The 18,832-nt window shown below is 40.6% G+C and overlaps 1 protein-coding gene across 6 annotated transcripts in view; it reads right to left on the reverse strand.

The window, feature by feature from the left end:
- The window catches only part of CACNB2 (calcium voltage-gated channel auxiliary subunit beta 2), a 399,597-nt gene that overhangs the window by 201,438 nt on the left and 179,327 nt on the right, over nucleotides 1–18,832 (reverse strand). Inside the window, exon 1 of one of the 6 annotated variants that reach the window (XM_003930653.4) lies at nucleotides 223–1,607. The exons of the other annotated variants lie outside the window; for them this stretch is intronic. Coding sequence (XP_003930702.3) covers nucleotides 223–273 — 51 coding nt within the window. The 5' untranslated portion in view covers nucleotides 274–1,607. Of the gene's footprint in view, nucleotides 1–222; nucleotides 1,608–18,832 lie in introns of those variants that run through there. 6 annotated transcript variants of the gene reach the window in all.

Raw genomic sequence — 18,832 nt, forward strand, 5'->3', positions numbered from 1 at the left:
ATCTCCATAAGATACGGTTTAAAACCAGAGTTACAGTTGCACTTGCTTAAATCACCACCGCATTAAAGTAATAACACTGTGAACGGCAACATTTCTGGCAAGATAAGAAAGTCTAAAAAGTAACTAATGTGATTTTAGCTCAAGCTCAGCAACAGTTCCCAGCGTTCCTGTTTTTCTTTAAACCGCACCGTGCATCTGGCCGGCTTCTTTCCGTATGCTTACCCCAGGAATAATGCATTTAGTTTGAGGAGCTATAAGGCGTCTGTCAAGCATGCTAAACCAATTCCAAGTGCTCCAGCACTCCAGCAGGAATTTTCTTCACAGGAGCAAGAATTCAGGACTAGCTAAAGGCAGCCAAGTCTTGCTTTGCTCAACAGCATATCAACGGCTTTCCTTTTTCTTGCTGGCTTGGGGGTGTGTAGTCTGAGTTAGGGCGACTTTGTAAAGTTCGTCAGATCACAATAGCTCTCTGTTCCAGAGCCACTTAGGCAGAACAGAGGAGCTCATCAAAGTCAATTAACAAACGCAAGTGGGAGGGTCTTCTTCTCCTCTAAATTACGTCAGCTGGCTTGGAAAAGGGACGCCCGCAAACTTGTCAAAGTAGAGTAACACTTCATTAGTATCAGATGCCACAGGTCCCTCCAGGGCTCTGGCCCTGCTTGGGGATCCTTTCTTCAGAAGAGAACAATAGGTTGCGTAACTGGATAAGCTGTTAGCATTCGACGAAAACTACTGAGCTGAAAAGGTCTGGAATAAAAGTAAAAATATTTTTCTCCTCCCACCCAGTGAAGAAATATTTTCTCTTTTGCACACAAGAAAGTGATATCTTTCTTTTTTTGTTGTTGCCTTTCAAGTTCTCAGTGTGTATGGAAAATCCAATTTTTTCCACAGTCAAATGAGTATCACTTGGAGACATTTACCTTGTTTAAATTGAAAACTTCTTTATATTAAAAGACAGCATTAAAATTACAATACAATATTCTGAGCATGCTTGCAACACACACACACACACACACACACACACACACACACACATATACATATGGGTATTACTATCCAGGAAATAGAAAGAACTTCTATAAATCAAAAGACCCACAACTAAAAGAATATGGAAAACAAGACATGATGAGAGAAATCATAGGAGATAAAATTCTAGTGGTCAATAAACAGAATAAAATGCTGGAAATACAAACTAAAATCACAGCTCACCATTTTGCATCTATCGGGGTGGAAATATTTTTGAAAAATCTGAAAATCTCAGATCTTGGTGAAAATGTTAAGAAGCGGATGGAAAGCTATGGCCCGCAGTCAGGCCCCGCCAGCCACCTGTTTCGTATAACCTACAAACTAAAAATGTGTTCCACATTTTGTTTTTGTTTTCTGAGAGGGAGTTTCACTCTGTCACCCAGGTGGGAGTGTAGTGGCGTGGTCTGGGCTCACTGTAACCTCCACCTCCCAGGTTCAAGCGATTCTCCTGCCTCAGCCTCCTGAGTAGCTGGGACTACAGGCACCCACCACCACGCCTGGATAATTTTTTGTATTTTTATTAGAGATGGGGGTTTCACCATATTGGCCAGGCTGGTCTTGAACTCCTGACCCCAAGTGATCCACCTGCCTCGGCCTCCAAGTGATCCATCTGCCTCGGCCTTCCAAAGTGCTGGGATTACAGGAGTGAGCCACTGCACCCCACTGTGTTTCACATTTTTAAGTTATTGGGGAAAAATCGAGAACAGAATGGTATTTTGTGACACATGACAATTATATGAAATTCAAATCAATGTGCTTAAATAAAGGTTTATTGGAACATACAGGCTTGTTCACTTATGTATGGTCCATGGCTACTTTTGTGCTACAAGATGAGAGTTGTTGCAACAGAGACCATGTGACTCCCAAGGCTTAAATGTTTCCTATTTGGCTCTTTACAGAAAAGGTTTGTAAACCCAGGATGCAGAGCAAGCAGACTTTCGCCTACTATTAGTGGGAGTATAAACTGGTACAGTCGCATTAGATATTTAGCAGGATGTAATGAAATTGTTGATGCACAAATACGTAGGCTTGGCATCCCACCTCTCATGAGGGACATACCCAGGGACACCCTCACATGAGTATACAGGAAGGTGCATGAACAAAAAGTCCCTAGCTACAATGAGGGGCTGCAGGAAAAAACAGTAAATAGGCTGGGCATGGTGGCTCATGCCTATAATTCCAGCCCTTTGGGAAGCCGAGGTGGGAGGTGGGAAGCTCAAAGCTTCATTTGAGCCCAGGCGTTTGAAAGCAGCCTGGGCAAAAAAGGGAGACCTCATTTCTGCCAAAAAATTGAAAAACTAGCCAGTCATGGTGGCATGTGCCTGTGGTCCCAGCTACTTGGGAGGCCGAGTGGGGAACATCATTTGAACCCAAGAGGAAGAGGCTGCAATCAGCTATGATCATACTACTGCACTCCAGCCTGGGTGGAGTGAAGCCCTGTTTTGGGGGAAAAAAAAAAAAAAACTAAACGACCTAGATGCCTATCACCAGAAAAGAGGTTAAAGTTTTGGATACTATTCAGTCGTGAAAGTGCATGGTGTGGAAGTTACTTACTTGAGTAAAACGCCTATAAACACAATGTTGATACAAGAAGCAAGTTTTGGAACTCTGAGGTACCTTAAGAACCTATGTGTACAAGCATTCTCTTTTCTCCACACCCTCACCAAGACTTGCTCTCTTGTTCTTTTGATCATAGCCATCCTAACAAGAATAAAATAGTATCTCATTGTGACTAGTGATGTTGAACACTTTTACGTGTATTTGTTGGCCAGTTTTATGTCTTCTTTGGAGAAATGTCCATTCAGGTCCTTGGCACATTTTCAAATTAGCTTATGAGGCCAGGTGTGGTGGCTCACACCTGTAATTCCAGCACTTTGGGACACTTAGCTGGGTGGATCGTGAGGTCAGGAGATTGAGACCATTCTGATTAAGACAGGTTTAGTGAAACCCTGTCTCTACCAAAAATACAAAAAATTGGCCAGGCGTGGTGGCATCTGCCAGTATTCCCAGCTATTCAGGAGGCTGAGGCGGGAGAATCACTTGAACTCAGGAGGCAGAGGTTGCACTGAGCCGAGATTGCACCACTGCACTCCAGCCTGGGTGACAGAGACTCCAACTTTAAAAAAATCAGGTTATATCTTTTTTCTATTCTATGACTTCTTTATATATTTGGGGTATGAACCCCTTATCAGATATGTAATTTGAAAATATTTTTTTCCCAACCCATAGGATGCCTTTTCATTTTGATAACTATTTTCTTTGCTATGAGAAAGCTTTTTGGTTTGATATAATCTCACTTGTTTTTGTTTTTGTTGTCTGAGCTTTTGGTGTGATGTTTTAAAAAATTATTACAAAGGCCAGTATTTAGGAGATTTTTCACAATATTTTCTAGGAATTTTATGGTTTCAGATCTTTAATCCATTTTGAGTTGATTTTGTTCATGGTGTAAGATAACGATCCAGTTTCATTTCACTGTGTAAATGAATATCAAAACCTCATGTCATACACCTTAATATAGAGAGACATTTTTAAAAAGAACCTATGACATGATTTGTAGCAAATTTGAAAATATGCAGAAATACTTTATACTTTATGTAGGTGGTAAAACATGTAAAGATAAATATGAAAATAATGAATACCAAATCCAGGACGGGGTTTATGTCTTGAGAGGAGGACATTTGGAAGGGTTAGTGAGGGAAAGGGACAACTTTATCAGTAATATGTTTCCAAAACTAGGTCATACCTATATCCATGGTCATTGTATTTTCTATGCTTCTTTGTATTCTGAAATAATTTATAATAAATAAATATCTAAAGTTAGGAAAAACTGGTTTTTTTTTAATACAAAAAGTGCTAGATCATTGTTTGGCCATTAAAATGCTTATGCCACACTTCCATTATATAATTAATGCTGCAATAGGTAAGAGTAAATAAAAGAAAATAGTAGGCCAGTCATGGTGGCTCATGCTGTAATCCCAGCACTTTGGGAGGCTGAGGTGGACAGATCACTTGAGCTCAAGAGTTCAAGGCAGGCCTGGGCAATATAGAGAGACCTCATGTCTACAAATAATACAAAAATTAGCTAGGCGTAGTGGTGCATGCTTGTAATCCCAGCTACTCAGGAGGCTGAGATGGGAGGATTGTTTGAACCCAGGAAACTGAGGGGACAGCGAATCAAGATGATGATACTGTACACCAGTCCGTGCAACAGGAATGAGACCCTGTCTAAAAAAGAGAGAGAGAGAGAGAAAGAAGAAGAGAAAGAAAAGCCAAAGCAAAAGAAAAAAGGGGACTACCAATTTGTTTTGACAATAAAGATTCCACTGTTGAAAATATTTAGAAAAAACTTGTAAGGAAGCATATGAATTATATTAACAGTGGTTGTGGGTTACTGAGTAGTGGTTGGAGGGTATTTGTTTTTTCCTTCCTTTTAAAAAATTTAGTACTTTTCAAACTTTCCACAATGGGTTTGTATTACTTTTCAACCTCAAATAAAGTTTAAGTGTCTAACACACAACCAAGGATTATCTAATTTGCTAGGGAAATTAGAAACCTTTGTTTAACTCAGCATTTACTATGGGTTAGGATATTTTTTATCTCTAGGAGGACAGACTTTAACTTGTCAAAAACTGACAGACATGCAAATGAATTTGTCCATTATAAATAAATCGGTCTAGAAGAAATGCAAATGTTTGCTGTCTTGTAGGAAAGATTATCTCCCCTAAGTTGCCTTTTATTTATTTATTTTATTTATTTATATTTTTTGAGATGCAGTCTTTCTCTGTTGCCCGGGCTGGAGTGCAGTGGTACAATCGTGGCTGACTGTAATCTCTGCCTCCTGGGTTAAAGCAATTCTCATGCCTCAGCCTCTCTAGCAGCTGGAATTACAGGCACTCACCACCACACTTGGTTAATTTTTGTACTTGTAGTAGAGATGAGGTTTTACTATGTTGGCCAGGCTGGTCTCAAATTCCTGACCTCAGGTGATCCGCCCACCTTGGCCTCCCAAAGTGCTGGCATTACAGCATCAGCCACGGCATCTGACTCACCTTAAGTCCTCATTTTATTGTTCTGGGGAATATTAACCAGTTCTTACATCTAATTAAACAATAATAGCCCAGCTTTCTTTCTATGATTATATGTACTTAAACCTTTCCCACAATTTTTCAAACTGGCTTAACCATGCTGGCTCCTTTAATGAATTAAAACATTTAATGAATTAAAACATATATTTGGCTTATATTCAATTTATATTTGTTTGAAATAAATGTTCTGAAAGTTTGGGCACATTATATTTGGACACCAGTTTTAAATCTGAAACCATACCTCCTTTCTCTTCTGACAATGGTATATTTGAATATTAGCTTTGCAAATCCAGCCCACTTTAATTTATAATGCCACTAAAATACATTTACAATAGAAAAATGTTAACTAATAATGATTTCGGGTAACCAAAGCAACTTAGGTTTGAAGAGAAGAATGAGGATGGAAATTCTAAGTGGGACATATAGGAATTTCAATGCCTTTCTAAGCTTCTGTAAATTCTCTAATACTAAATAACTTCTTGTGTATTTGTTACAGGTCTATCATTCTTTTCACATATTAATTCGGTTTTTTTCTTGCTCTCGAATGGGACTGAGAGAAATTTTGTTGAGGTCCTTGGGAAAAACATAAAGAGAAAAACTAATAAGAAAAACTAAGGAATAAACGTACCCATCAATGAGAAATAGACTTGAGATTGAAAACCAGAAAAGAGAATAATTGAGGTTCAGGTGCGACAGGAAGTGATAGACTTAATTTTTTTAAAATGAAATATCACTTGGTTGCACAGGCTGGAGAGCACTCGGCTCACTGCAACCTCTGCCTCCTAGGTTCAAGCGATCCTCATGCCTCCTGAGGTAGCTGGGGTTACAGGCGTGCACTACCATGCCCAGCTAATTATTTTTGTTTGTTTGTTTGTTTATTTGTTTTTACTAGAGATAGGGTTTCACTGTGTTGGTTAGACTGGTCTTGAACACCTGGCCTCAAAGTGATCTGCCTGCCTTGGCCTCCCAAAGTGCTAGGATTACAGGCATGAGCTACCACACCCTGCAGAAGTGACGGGCTTTAGATGAGAGATAATTTGTCATGGCTGACACCAGAAGAAATTAAAAATCCAAGAAAATTTGGTCACTTTCCAGTGTTAAGAGACTAGAAAAAGAAAGGCAACCTTAATTTGGGTAGGTAAGTCCACATTCAACAATAATTTTTTTTTTTTTAACTTTCATACTTCTGACAAATTTTCACATTGGATGTCTGTAACTAAGGCAATGAATGTCTGAAGTGGATAGTCATATTATGGAATAAGCATATTAAAATAGCATGATTTCAGGGCTTTTTTTCCTGGATATAAAATAATTTTTCTGGTTCTATTTTCATTGTTGAGTACCAGAAACTCAGGAAGAAGAAAGCACAAAACAAAACAACACTTCTCCTTGTCATCTCCCAGGTTCCTAATCTATAAAAAGAGGATAAGACTTCAAAACATAATTGCCAGAATTACATAAAACATCTGTGCTAGTACACATCTGGCACATCCGAATTGCCAAATAAATGTTAATTTCCTTCACTGTAACTCAGTGGTTCTCAACTGGGGGTGATTTTGACCCCTCAGGGGACATTGGGCAATTTCTAGAGCCATTGTTGATTGCCACAATGGGGAGGGGTAAGGAGTTTACTGGAATCTAGTGGGCAGAGGCCAGGGTTCCTGCTCAGCATCCTACAAGGCAAAGGAGAGCCTCCCATCACAGTCCCTCTGTCTCCATAGTGCTGAGACCGAGAAATCGGCCGGAATCGAAGGTGCCTTTTATATCAAAGCTGTCAGTGTGAAGTACTTTCCAGTAAAACCTAAGATCCCAGAGTGTGAAATTCAAATTCTCTCTCCATCTAGTTCAGGTTGCTTGAAAGCAGGACAGAAGACCGGAGAGGCAAAATGAGGAGTAGAAAAACCAGACAACTGTGAGTTTGGTGTGTCTCAAAAGCAGCTCCTGGGATCTTAGTAAAGTGCCCAGTTGTTCTGTGATTCTGGAAGAAGCCCACAGAGGCCAATGGGGTAGCTGGGGATCAGACTGCAGAAGACCTGAGGTTTCTGCAGTCCCAGCTCGTATTCACACGGCGGAACTCTGACCTTAGCTTGCTTCCAGGATCCTTCCACCCGATGCCTCGGTTGCTTGCCCCCGAGTCATCTTTGCTAAATGGTGAAATGGGATTAATGAAAATGACATTATAATTAGAGAATTCCTAGTTATAATGCACTATTTCAATAACTAAAGATGCTCACTCACTAAGTTGAAAAGAGAAGGGTTATTTTGTTGTTTTATTTGTACTCAGACTTGTTATTATCTGTCAACATAAACAGAAAGCAGAGAGGAGAGCTTCAGGAATTCCGAACCTTCAATCTGAGACCACAACGTTCTCATTTGTTATTTTAAACTTTAAAACAGCAGCAGACCTTTCTGGAAGGGGAGGTGGTGGCCAAAGTATAAATATGTTATGTTGCCAGGAGACAACCCAAAAAAAAAAAGCAGAATTTTGGAGATCACGTATTTCAAGTGGTCAATCCAGACTTCAAAGTCCAGACTATTTATCTAACCATGCAGGATTGTGAAAAAATTCCCTTGATCACACCCCAGTTTAGAGTTTATGCCTCAATAGTGTCATCTTTGATTATACAAGGCCATGTGATGTGAACAAATACAGATAATTACGGTATGTGTTAGCCAGACAATGAATCATAATAGCCAAACAAAACTCTAGTGTGTGTGTACACACTAAGGCTCACATGTGTTTTTGGTAAATAACAGCCAACACATCCTTTCCTCAAAAAATAAGAGTAGGAAACAATTTCACATGCCATAGTAAAAAGAAACAAGATGGAAATAGTCACAGACATAATAGGATTTTCTTTGAACATAGCAATCTATGGTGTTGCTAATAGTTTTTTTTTTTTAACGTTAACAAAATTTCTACCTGAGTGATAGCTAGTGACTGAGAAGAGTAAGGAAAAGAGCAAAGCACTTTTGTCCCAAAACTGTACTATTTAATGCAAGTAGTTATACTATGGAAACCCCTTCCACAGACTTTGAGATGGAATCTCGCTTTGCTGCCAGGCTGGAGAGCAGAGGCACGATCTCAGCTCAATGCAACCTCCGCCTCTGGGGTTTAAGCGATTTCTCCTGCCTCAGCCTCCCAAGTAGCTGGGATTACAAATGTGTGCCACCACGCCCAGCTAATTTTTATGTTTTTGGTAGAGATGGGGTTTCACCATGTTGGCCAGGATGGTCTCGATCTCCTGACCTTGTGATCCACCCACCTCAGCCTCCCAAAGTGCTGGGATTACAGGTGTGAGCCATGGCCCCCTGGCCCCATCCTCAGATTTTATCCCTTTCAAAAGTCATGATTAATCCGGCCTCCAATTCAGCAGCTTCGGATGAGGCGAGACTCTTTATTTAAATCAGAGCCACTCAAATAAATAAGCCTTTCTGAGACAGCACACTGAATTCAAGCCTGTTACTGCTAACTGCAAAAAACTGAAAAATACTCTTTCCCATCTCCCATCCCTACTGCTGAATGAGATACACTTGAAAATGAAGCTACTGTTATTAATGAAGAGGGACAGTAATTTTACCTTCATGAAAGCTGCCACTTCAAACAATGCTAGAAATAATAGGAGGAAAGTGTTTTGGGGAATTCTTTGGCCTCTTTACCCCCCAGCCCTATAGATCTGTTGAATTATGAATTTGACACTGAAAATCATAGCCTGTAATTTTTTGGTACTGGTAACCTGCATTTAACATAGTTAAGTCCCTTTTCCATATTATCAAAATGTATGAAACATCTTTTCAGAGTTAATTGCAAATGAACTACTGATTATGGTCTATAGTAGTTAAATGACTCTAAGTAATTCAATGTATTATGCATAATGTTTCAATATTTCTCCTTAATACAATTGCCACTGGATAATTCAAGGTATGCTGGGGACTAGGGAGGTCACCTGAAGTGCTGTTTTTGTCCCACTGTGTTTTTTACATACCCACTCTCGTCCCATTCCCTGAACCTCTTCTCCCAGCCTTTTTCTCGCCTGCCATCTGCAGGGATTTCCTCCTGAAATGTTCACTCCTCACCTATGCTGAAAGAATACTTATTCTGTAGTCCTGGAATACTCTTTGTTTCTGTGAGGTTGGATTTTCCTGAATATTTAAGGTCTTTGAGTTCTAGATTGTTGCACTGAATGCCAATTTGATGACTCTGCATGGATTGCCAATAGACTTCTTGATATTTGTGTGTCCCGAAAAGAGCCACTAATTCCTCATACTGTAGTCCTCTACACCACAGCGCACAGCACCCCCGTGCTCCCCCATCCTCCCAGCCAAACACTTACCAAGCCCTGTTCATGCTAATTCCAAAGTGTTTCTCAAATCCCACCCTCGTCACCTCTCACCACCACTCCCTTTAGCAATATCCCCAGCTCATCTCTTGGGATGCTGTCCAATCTCCACAGAGCAGCCAACGTGGTCTTTCATAAGGCACGGACAGCTTGCATCACCCTGCTGCTTAAAATTAAAGTCCTCTACTCGTATCTTGCTGCGGCTGAGATAACTGTGGCCTGCAGGGCCTAGGGAGACATGGCTCCCACCCACATCTGGGACTTCCTCTCCCCTCACTCTGCCCCTTCATCTCCACACTGCAGCCATATTGGTGACCTGATGTCCCTGGACTGAGTCAAGAGCATTCCTGTGTTGGGGCCTCTGCATTTTCTCTTCCATCTGCTTAGAGAGCTTCCCCCTCACCACCCCCACCCAACCCCCAGTCGACTCCTGCAGGCTGCCACAATGAACACACTTAGCACTTTTAGAGCGATACAATCTGGCCCACAATCCCAGAGAAACCTTGAAGTTCATTCAGTACAGTGAAGAGGACACCAGAGTTAGATTTGGAGATCTGAGCTAGGCCTGGCTCTGTTGCCATTAACTAAGTGGCTAAGTTACTTGATGGGCCTCAGACTCAGAGTCTTCTGTTGTCAAGAGAGGATGCTCCACTCATCACCCAGACAAAGGATAGTGCCTTAGTATTCAAGCCAACAGTCCTAGAGCTGCTCTTCTACTAAACATGTAGAAGGACCAAGACTTCATGCAAGAATCTCGAGCAGTTAGAGCTAACACTTAGAATCTACAGAGCTTCTCAGTTAATTTAAGTTAACAAAGTCAGAAGTGGTGCAGGCCAGGTATTGTGGCTCACGCCTGTAATCCCAGCACTTTGGGAGGCCAAAGTGGGCAGATCACAAGGCCAAGAAATCAAGACCATCCTGGCCAACATGGTGAAACCATGTCTCCACTACAAATAAAAATTAAAAAAAAATAGCATGGTAGAGCACACCTGTAGTCCCAGCTACTCAGGAGGCTGAGGCAGGAGAATCGCCTGAACTCATTGCACTCCAGGCCTGGGCAACAAGAGCAAAACTGTGTCGAAGAAGAAGAAGAAGAAGAAAGAAGAAGAAGAAAGAAGAAAGAAGAAAGAAGAAGAAAGAAGAAGAAAGAAGAAGAAAGAAGAAGAAGGAGGAGGAGGAGGAGGAGGAGGAGGAGGAGGAGGAGGAGGAGGAGAAGGAGGAGGAGAAGAAGAAGGAGGAGAAGAAGGAGGAGAAGAAGGAGGAGAAGGAGGAGAAGGAGAAGAAGGAGAAGAAGGAGAAGAAGGAGGAGGAGAAGGAGGAGGAGAAGGAGGAGGAGGAGGAGGAGGAGGAGGAGGAGGAGGAGGAGGAGAAGGAGAAGGAGAAGGAGAAGGAGAAGGAGAAGGAGAAGGAGAAGGAGAAGGAGAAGGAGAAGGAGAAGGAGAAGGAGAAGGAGAAGGAGAAGGAGAAGGAGAAGGAGAAGGAGAAGGAGAAGGAGAAGAAGAAGAAGAAGAAGAAAAGATGCAATTTTTATTATTTTTTTAAATGAGATGGCACCTAGCTATATTCTCCAGGCTAGACTGCACTGACACAAACATAGCTCACGGCAGCCTCAAACCCCCAGACTCAAGTGATCCTCCTGCCTCAGCCTCCCAAGTATCTAGGACAACAGGTGTCTGCCACTGTGCCCAGCATCACCTAATTAAGAAATATATTAGTTTTAATTTTAACTTTTAGTTATTTTGGAGACAAGGTCTTACTTTGTCTCCCAGGGGAGAAGCACAAGCATGTCTTACTGTAGCCTCAACCTCTTGGGCTCAAATGATCCTCCCACCTCAGCCTCCCAAGTAACTGGGATGTCACAGGAACACACCACTACACCTGGCTAATCTTTAAATGTTTTGTAGAGCCGAGTCTTGCTATGCTGCTCAGGTTGTTCTTTAACTCCTAGGCTTAAGTGCTCCTCTCACCTTAGGACTCCCAAAGTGCTGGAAGGAAGGAAAGAAGGAAGGAAGGAGGGAAGGAGGGAAGGAGGGAAGGACAGAAGGAAGGAGAGAGAGAGTGACAGACAAACAGACAGACAGACAGACAAGCTTTTGGCTGGGTGCAGTGACTCAAGCCTGTCATCTCAGCAACTTTGGGAGGCCAAGGCAGGAAAATCACTTGAGACCAGGGTTCAAGGCCAGCCTTGGCAATATAGCAGGACAGTATCTCTGCAAAAAATTTAAAAAACTAGCTGGGCATAGTGGCACATACCTGTAGTCCCAGCTACTGGAAAGGCTGAGGCACGAGGATCCCTTGAGCTCAGGAGGACAAGGTTACAGAGAGCTATGATTCAGCCGCTGTACTCTAGCCTGGGAGACCAAGTGAGATCCTGTCTCTAAAAACACAAAAACACAAAAACTAACTAGGTTTGAGGCAAATTGCTTGGTAGGTCAATTTCTGCAACTAAAAAATGGAGACACTCTGGACTGGATACATGACTGGGGGGCCCAGGGCACACCGAAAATGTGGTGTCTCTGCCAGGTGCGGTGACTCATGCCTATAATCTTAGCACTTTGGGAGGCCAAGACAGGTAGATCATCTGAGGTCAAGTCCAGCCTGACCAACAATGGTGAAACCCTGTCTCTACTTAAAAATACAAAATTAGCCGGGGGTGGTGGCACACCCCTGTAATCCCAGCTACTCAGGAGGCTGAGGCAGGAGAATAACTCGAACCTGGAAGGAAGAGGTTGCGGTGAGCCGAGATTGTGTCATTGCACTCCCGCCTGGGCGACAAGAGCAAAGCTCCATTATTTCTGTTACTTTGCATTCCATATTATGGACTTCCAAATTGGCTTACTATGTTTCCTCATATTTTCCTTTACGAATACCATCCATTCATTCTGTAAGTATCTGTGATGGGCAAGGCTAGCAAAACTTCTGCATTCTGAAACGGACTCCCTCTTTGTCTCCCCAGCAAACTCCAATCCATATATTTTTTTGAAACAAAGTCTCACTCTGTCACCCAGGCTGCAGGGCAGTGGTATGATCTCAGCTCACCACAACCTCTGCCTTCTGGGTACAAGTGATTCCTCTGCCTCCGCCTCCCGAGAAGCTGGGATTACAGGCCTGTGCCACCACACATGGCTAATGTTTTATATATATACATATTTTTAGTAGAGACAGGGTTTCACCATGTTGGTCAGGCTGGTCTCGAACTCCTGACCTTGTGATCCACCCATCTTGGCCTCCCAAAGCGCTGGGATTACAGGCATGGGCCACCATATCTGGCCCCATATTTTAAATCTAATGGAAGCCTCCCTTCCTTTCACATGCCTTTTCTAACCTTATCAGAGAGAAAGTTTCTCTTCATTCTTCACTGCATATTGTTTATAATAGCACCAGCCACCCCATGTACGTAAATACTTACCTAATATATAATTCTCTTCCCTATAACTCTGAAGCTCCTCATGAACAGAAACTGTGTCCAGTCAATTTGGCATGCCCAGGCTCAAACACACAGATGGTACCTAATTCATTGGTGATGGATGAGCGAGTGAACAATTTTTAAAATTCTTTGCAAGTGTGAGTATCATCAAAGATTCATTTGCGTTCCTAGCCAGACATCATATAATCAGTTAGATGTTTAAAACTGTATTTCCCCTATCATTTTATGTAATGTTTTACCTGTTGTACATCAGCAGGCTATTTATGGAATATAACATGCCATTTCTACAAATGACTTTAAGATAGAGATGACTGAATTTACGTTGTCTCATTTTGATGTGTTCAAATAACTGCAATTACATTGTAATAGTTTAAAACATTCCTGAGAGAAACTCACTACTATTTTCTGGATGGAGAAAATAGGAAAATCTATTAACAACATATAGCTTTCCAAATTTTTCCTTTCTGTTCAGCGTAGTTATTGAAAAGGATTATTTCCTTTCATTAGGACATTCCAAGTAAGTGAATTTTCCAGTATTAAAACTCACTCTTCTAACTGCTCAAAAATATCGCATTGAAATCCATTCTGGGGAAAATATTCTCTAATTCTATATAATCTTACACTGAAAATATGGAATCCAAGTAAATCTTTTTTGATGATTCATATTCATAATTGTGAACATTACTATACTATGATTTAATCAGTGCTCCAAAATTTAAAAAAAAAAAAAACAAGCTAAATGTTCACCAACAGCAGAGTGGAAAAACTGTGATAGAGATTCTAAAATGGAATATTGTACAAAGATCATAGACCAACTGTAGAAATGTAATATTCAGTGAAAAAAGCAAGCCCTCAAAAATATATACCTAGAATATGATTGCATTTACAAAGTATAAAAGTAGGCAAAATCACTGTATTTTGCTTAGAAATATGTGCATATGTGGAAAAATAGTAATGAAAAACAAGGAGAGGCCAGGAGCTCTGTAATCACAACATTTTGGAAGGTGAGGCGGGAGGAGTGCATAAGCCCAGGAGTTCAAGACCAACCTGGGCAACATAGTGAAACCCCATCACACACACACAAAAATTAGCTGGGTGCAGTGGCATGTGCCTGTAGTCCCAGCTGCTCAGGAAACAGAGGCTGGAGGACTGCTCGAGCGCGGGAGGTGAAGCAGCAGGGAGTCATGATCACGCCACTGCACTCCAGACTGGGTGACAGAGCAAGACCCTGTCTCAAAAAAAAAGAAAAAAAGGAATATCACCATAAAAGTTACGATTTTTGTTGTAATTTTCTATAGGCCTCTCATTTACAAAATTAAAAAAAAAAGTTTTAAAAATATTTCCTTGATGTTTTTAGGCAGAAAGTAAAACTTTTAAATTGAATACACTTATCACTACCGCACCTGTAAAAGCTATTAATGTAAATGACTCGGCCAGCTATGGTTTCTAATGCAAAATAAGATACTTTAAGAATTTATTCCTTTTAATGTTTTGACAATTAATCATCTACCTTAGTTTCACAAATACAGTCATTATTTCTTTCACACTCACTTTGAAATCAGAGATTAATAGAACACTAAATACCTCTCCATTTTTCTAAGAGAAAGTAAAATAATGTAATTATAGATAGCACATAGTCTTCAGATAATTGTTTCTAATCTGCTTATTCTATCTCATTCAGGGTAATTTTGTAAAATTACGGATATGTGGGATGTTTTGTAGGACAGCAAACGTTTTACATATAAATACAACAAAAACAAAACACTGATTGAGTCGGTGAACAGCAAAGAATCTTAATCAACAAACATTAACCACAAAATATCTACTTACTACAAATTCAATTTCATCCATGAAAGTTGATTTGCATTATTATTTGACTGTTACTCAGCTCTTTTTAATTATTCTTGTCATTAGCTTTGTTCTCTGATTTTCAAGATGTTCACTTGGAAATCAGAGTTAATACTCTCTGATTTCTAAGATTTCTGTTTGAGGGATTTTAACATCCCGGAAAGGTTTCTCTCTTTTGTGAAGACAGGGTCTTGCTCAAGAGAGCAGGCTGGAGTGCAGTGGTGCCATCGTAGTTCATCACATCCTCCAACTCCGGGGCTCAAGAGATCCTCCTGCCTCAGCCTCTCTAGTAGCTAGGACCACTGGCATGTGCCACCATGCCTGGCTAGTTTTTAAATAATTTTTTGTAGAGACAGGGTCTTGCTATGTTGTTCAGGCTGGTCTTGAATTCTTGGCCTCTCGTGATCCTCCTACCTCAGCCTCACAAAATGCTGGGATTATAGGCATGAGCCACCACCTCTGGCTTAGAAAGGTTTCTCCCTATCAACAACCCATGAATCCCCACCCCCCAAAAAAACTCAAAAAGATGGGGAAAGGGCAAAAGATGCATCAACAGGCCAGAACCTGATATGAGGTAAAAGCTCCTGTGACTGTCACTGTCACATATTCACACTAGTGAGGTCATTGAAATAGTAAACGCCAATTGCCTTCTCTCTTTCTTAAAAAATTTTTGTGGGTGCAGAGTAGGTATATATATTTATGGGGTACATGAGATATTTTGATACAGGCATGCAAGATGAAAGAAGCACATCATGGAGAATGGGGTATCCATGCCCTCAAGCATTTATCCTGTGAGTTACAAACAATCCAGTTATACTTTTCAAGTTATTTAAAAAGGTACAACTAAGTTATTGTTGACTACAGTCACCCTATTGTGCTATCAAACAGCAGATCTGATTCATTCTTCCCAACTAGCAATTGCCTGGTCAATCACTAATTTGTCATACTTCTGGTAGCTAGCAGAATAAATTAATTAAATGTTCTAAGTACCGTGGTATTCTCTAATACATGCATAGTCAAAACATATCCTAAGACAATCTCTCAAAGTCTAGTTACATCACTGCACTTACACCCCGAGCTGATCTTTCCAATCACTGCAATCAGTTGGAGGTGGAGGGAAGGTGTCGGAGTCATCAGAGGCTCAATGTCAACGTCTTACTTATCTGAGAAAATGTCTCATGGCCTGCAGGGATGCCCCAGAACTCCTCAGCTTCACCTAGAAGGACTATTTCTGCTTTTCCGATTCTCTGTTTCTAAGAGACACATTTTCCTCCTGGCTTGCTCTTTGGAAATACTTCAGTTTGTGCTGTGTGAAGTAAAGAGTTTACTAACAGTCGCCTTAGAAGGAAACGGCAGCTTTCTGTCCCCTTGCATATTATCATCAGGAGTTCTACCTGTAAATCAAGTTAGTTAAGACAATAATTTTGTTTTCAAATCCTTCGTTTCTTGGATATGCTTATTCTACTTGTAATGAAGTGATTATTGAGGGTATTTCAAAATGTGCAAAAAAAATCAGACAAATGTTGCTGGACAGAGAAGTGAAAGTCAAGTACATTCTTTATTAATGACTATCAATGTGCACTACGAATTTTTCAGCCCATCAGTAAGTATTTACTTATTTATAAATAATTTTTGCCACAGAATCTCACTCTGTCACCTAGGCTGGAGTGCAGTGGCATGATCTCAGCTCACTGCAACCTCTGCATCCCGGGTTCAAGTGATTCCCCTGCCTCAGCCTCCCAAGTAGCTAGGACTACAGGCATGCACCATCACGCCCAGCTAATTTTTTATATTTTAGTAGAGATGGGGTTTCACCATGTTGGCCAGGATAGTCTCGATATCCTGACTTTGTGATCCATCCACCTCGGCCTCCCAAAATGCTGGAATTACAGGCGTGAGCACCCAGCCCCATCAATAAGTAAATAGCCAATAGTTACAGAGTTCTAACTATGTTCTTTTCTGGTGCTTTACATGTATAAATTCATTCAACCTAAAAAATAACCCTGTGGGTTACATACAACTATCCCCATTCTATAGATGAGATGACCATGACATCAAAGGTTAAGTAACTGGCCCAAGATCACAGTCAGTGGCACGGCTGGGATTACGTCCCCACAGTCTATATTCAGACCTTGTGCTTTCAAGCATCACGTTCTACTGCCGCTAATGATGGGGTCCTTTTTCATGCAAAGACTTAATTATAAGCTACATTTTAGGCACTAGTTTTTCAAATTTTACTAGAACAACATTTGTTAAATACACGTTCACTCATTCCATTGAACAAAAAAACCATTTGTCTCGTACTTAACTATGTCATAGACCGCAAAACCAAAGCAAAGTAAATAAAACAACAAACGTAACAATGCAGCTAAAAGACTTTGCCCTCACTGAAGAAGAGTAAGACAAAGGCTCTCTGTGCTCAAGCAGCTTTCAATCTAGTAGAAAAATTGAAGACTACAGAAGGATTGGGTATAAAAGAGTCAACAGAGTGTGACACCCAAATTCACTCCCTCTGTGAATTAAAGGAAGAGAAATTCATTCAAACGGATTAGTTACCAGTTAATGGGGGAAATGACAGGTCCTTCAGGTGGTGGAGTTGGCATGAACTAAAATTAAAATTTTTTAATTTTTTAAAATTTTCCTTAAACTTCCGGGATACATATGCAGAAAGTGCAGGTTTGTTACACAGGTACGCATGTGCCAGGGTGGCTTGCTGCACCTATCAACCCATCATCTAGGTTTTAAGCCCCACATGCATTAGGTATTTGTCCTAATGCTCTCATTCCCCATACCCCTCACCCCCGACAGGCCCTGGTGGTGGGGGGTTGTTCCCCTCCCTGTGTCCATGTGTTCTCATTTTTCAACTCCCATTTATGAGTGAGAACATGTGGTGTTTGGTTTTCTGTTCTTGTGTAAGTTTGCTAAGGATGATGGCTTCCAGCTTCATCCGTTCCTGCAAAGAACATGATCCTATTTTTATGGCTGCACAGTATTCCATGGCGTATATGTACCACATTTTAAAAAATTCAGTCTATAACTAATGAGCATTTGGGTTGGTTCCCTGTCTATACTATTGTAAACAGTGCTGTAATAAACATACATATGCATGTGTCTTTATAGAAGAATAATTTATATTCCCTTGGGTATATATTCAGTAACGGGTTTGCTGGGTCAAACAGTATTTCTAGTTCTAGATCCTTGAGAAATCACCACAGTGTCTTCCACAATGGTTGAACTAATTTATATTCCCGCCAACAGTGCAGAAGTGTTCCTATTTTTCCACAGCCTCACCAGCATCTATTGTTTCCTGACTTTTTAATAACTGTCATTATGACTGGCGTGAAATGGTATCTCATTGGGGTTTTGATTTGCATTTGTTTGATGACCAGTGATGATGAGCTTTCTTCATGTTTGTTGGCTGCATAAACATCTTCTTTTGAGAAGTGTCAGTTTATATCCTTGGCCCACCTTGTGATTTTTTTTTTTTCTTGTGAGTTCAAGCTCCTTGTGGATTCTGGATATTAGATTTTGTCAGACTTTTTAATAATCGCCAATCTGACTGGCAAGAGATGGCATCTCAATGTGATTTTGATTTGCATTTCTCTAATGACCAGTGTTGATGACTTTTTTTTTTTTTAATGTGTTTGTTGGCTGCAGAAATGTCTTCTTTTGGGAAGTGTCCATTCATATCCTTCATCTACTTTTTGATGAGTTTGTTGGTTTTTTTTTTCTTGTAAATTTATTTAAGTTCCTTATAGATTCTGGATATTATCCTTTTGTCAGGTGGATAGACTACAAAAAATTTCTCCCATTCTGTAGGTTACCTGTTCACTCTGATGCTAGTTTCTTTTGCTGTGCTGTGGTTCTTTAGTTTAATTAGATCCCATTTGTCAATTTTGGCTTTTGTTACAATTGCTTTGGTGTTTTTGTCATGAAGGCTTTGTTCATGCTTATGTCCTGAGTGGTATCGCCTAGGTATTCTTCTAGGGTTTTTATGCTCTTGTGTTTTACATTTAAGTCCTTAATCCACCTTGGGTTAATTTTTGTATATACAAGGTCTAAGTAAGGGGTCCAGTTACAGTTTTCTGTATATGGATAGCCAGTTT

The sequence above is a fragment of the Saimiri boliviensis genome, chromosome 8 (assembly GCF_048565385.1).
Source record: "Saimiri boliviensis isolate mSaiBol1 chromosome 8, mSaiBol1.pri, whole genome shotgun sequence".
Lineage (NCBI taxonomy): Eukaryota > Metazoa > Chordata > Mammalia > Primates > Cebidae > Saimiri > Saimiri boliviensis.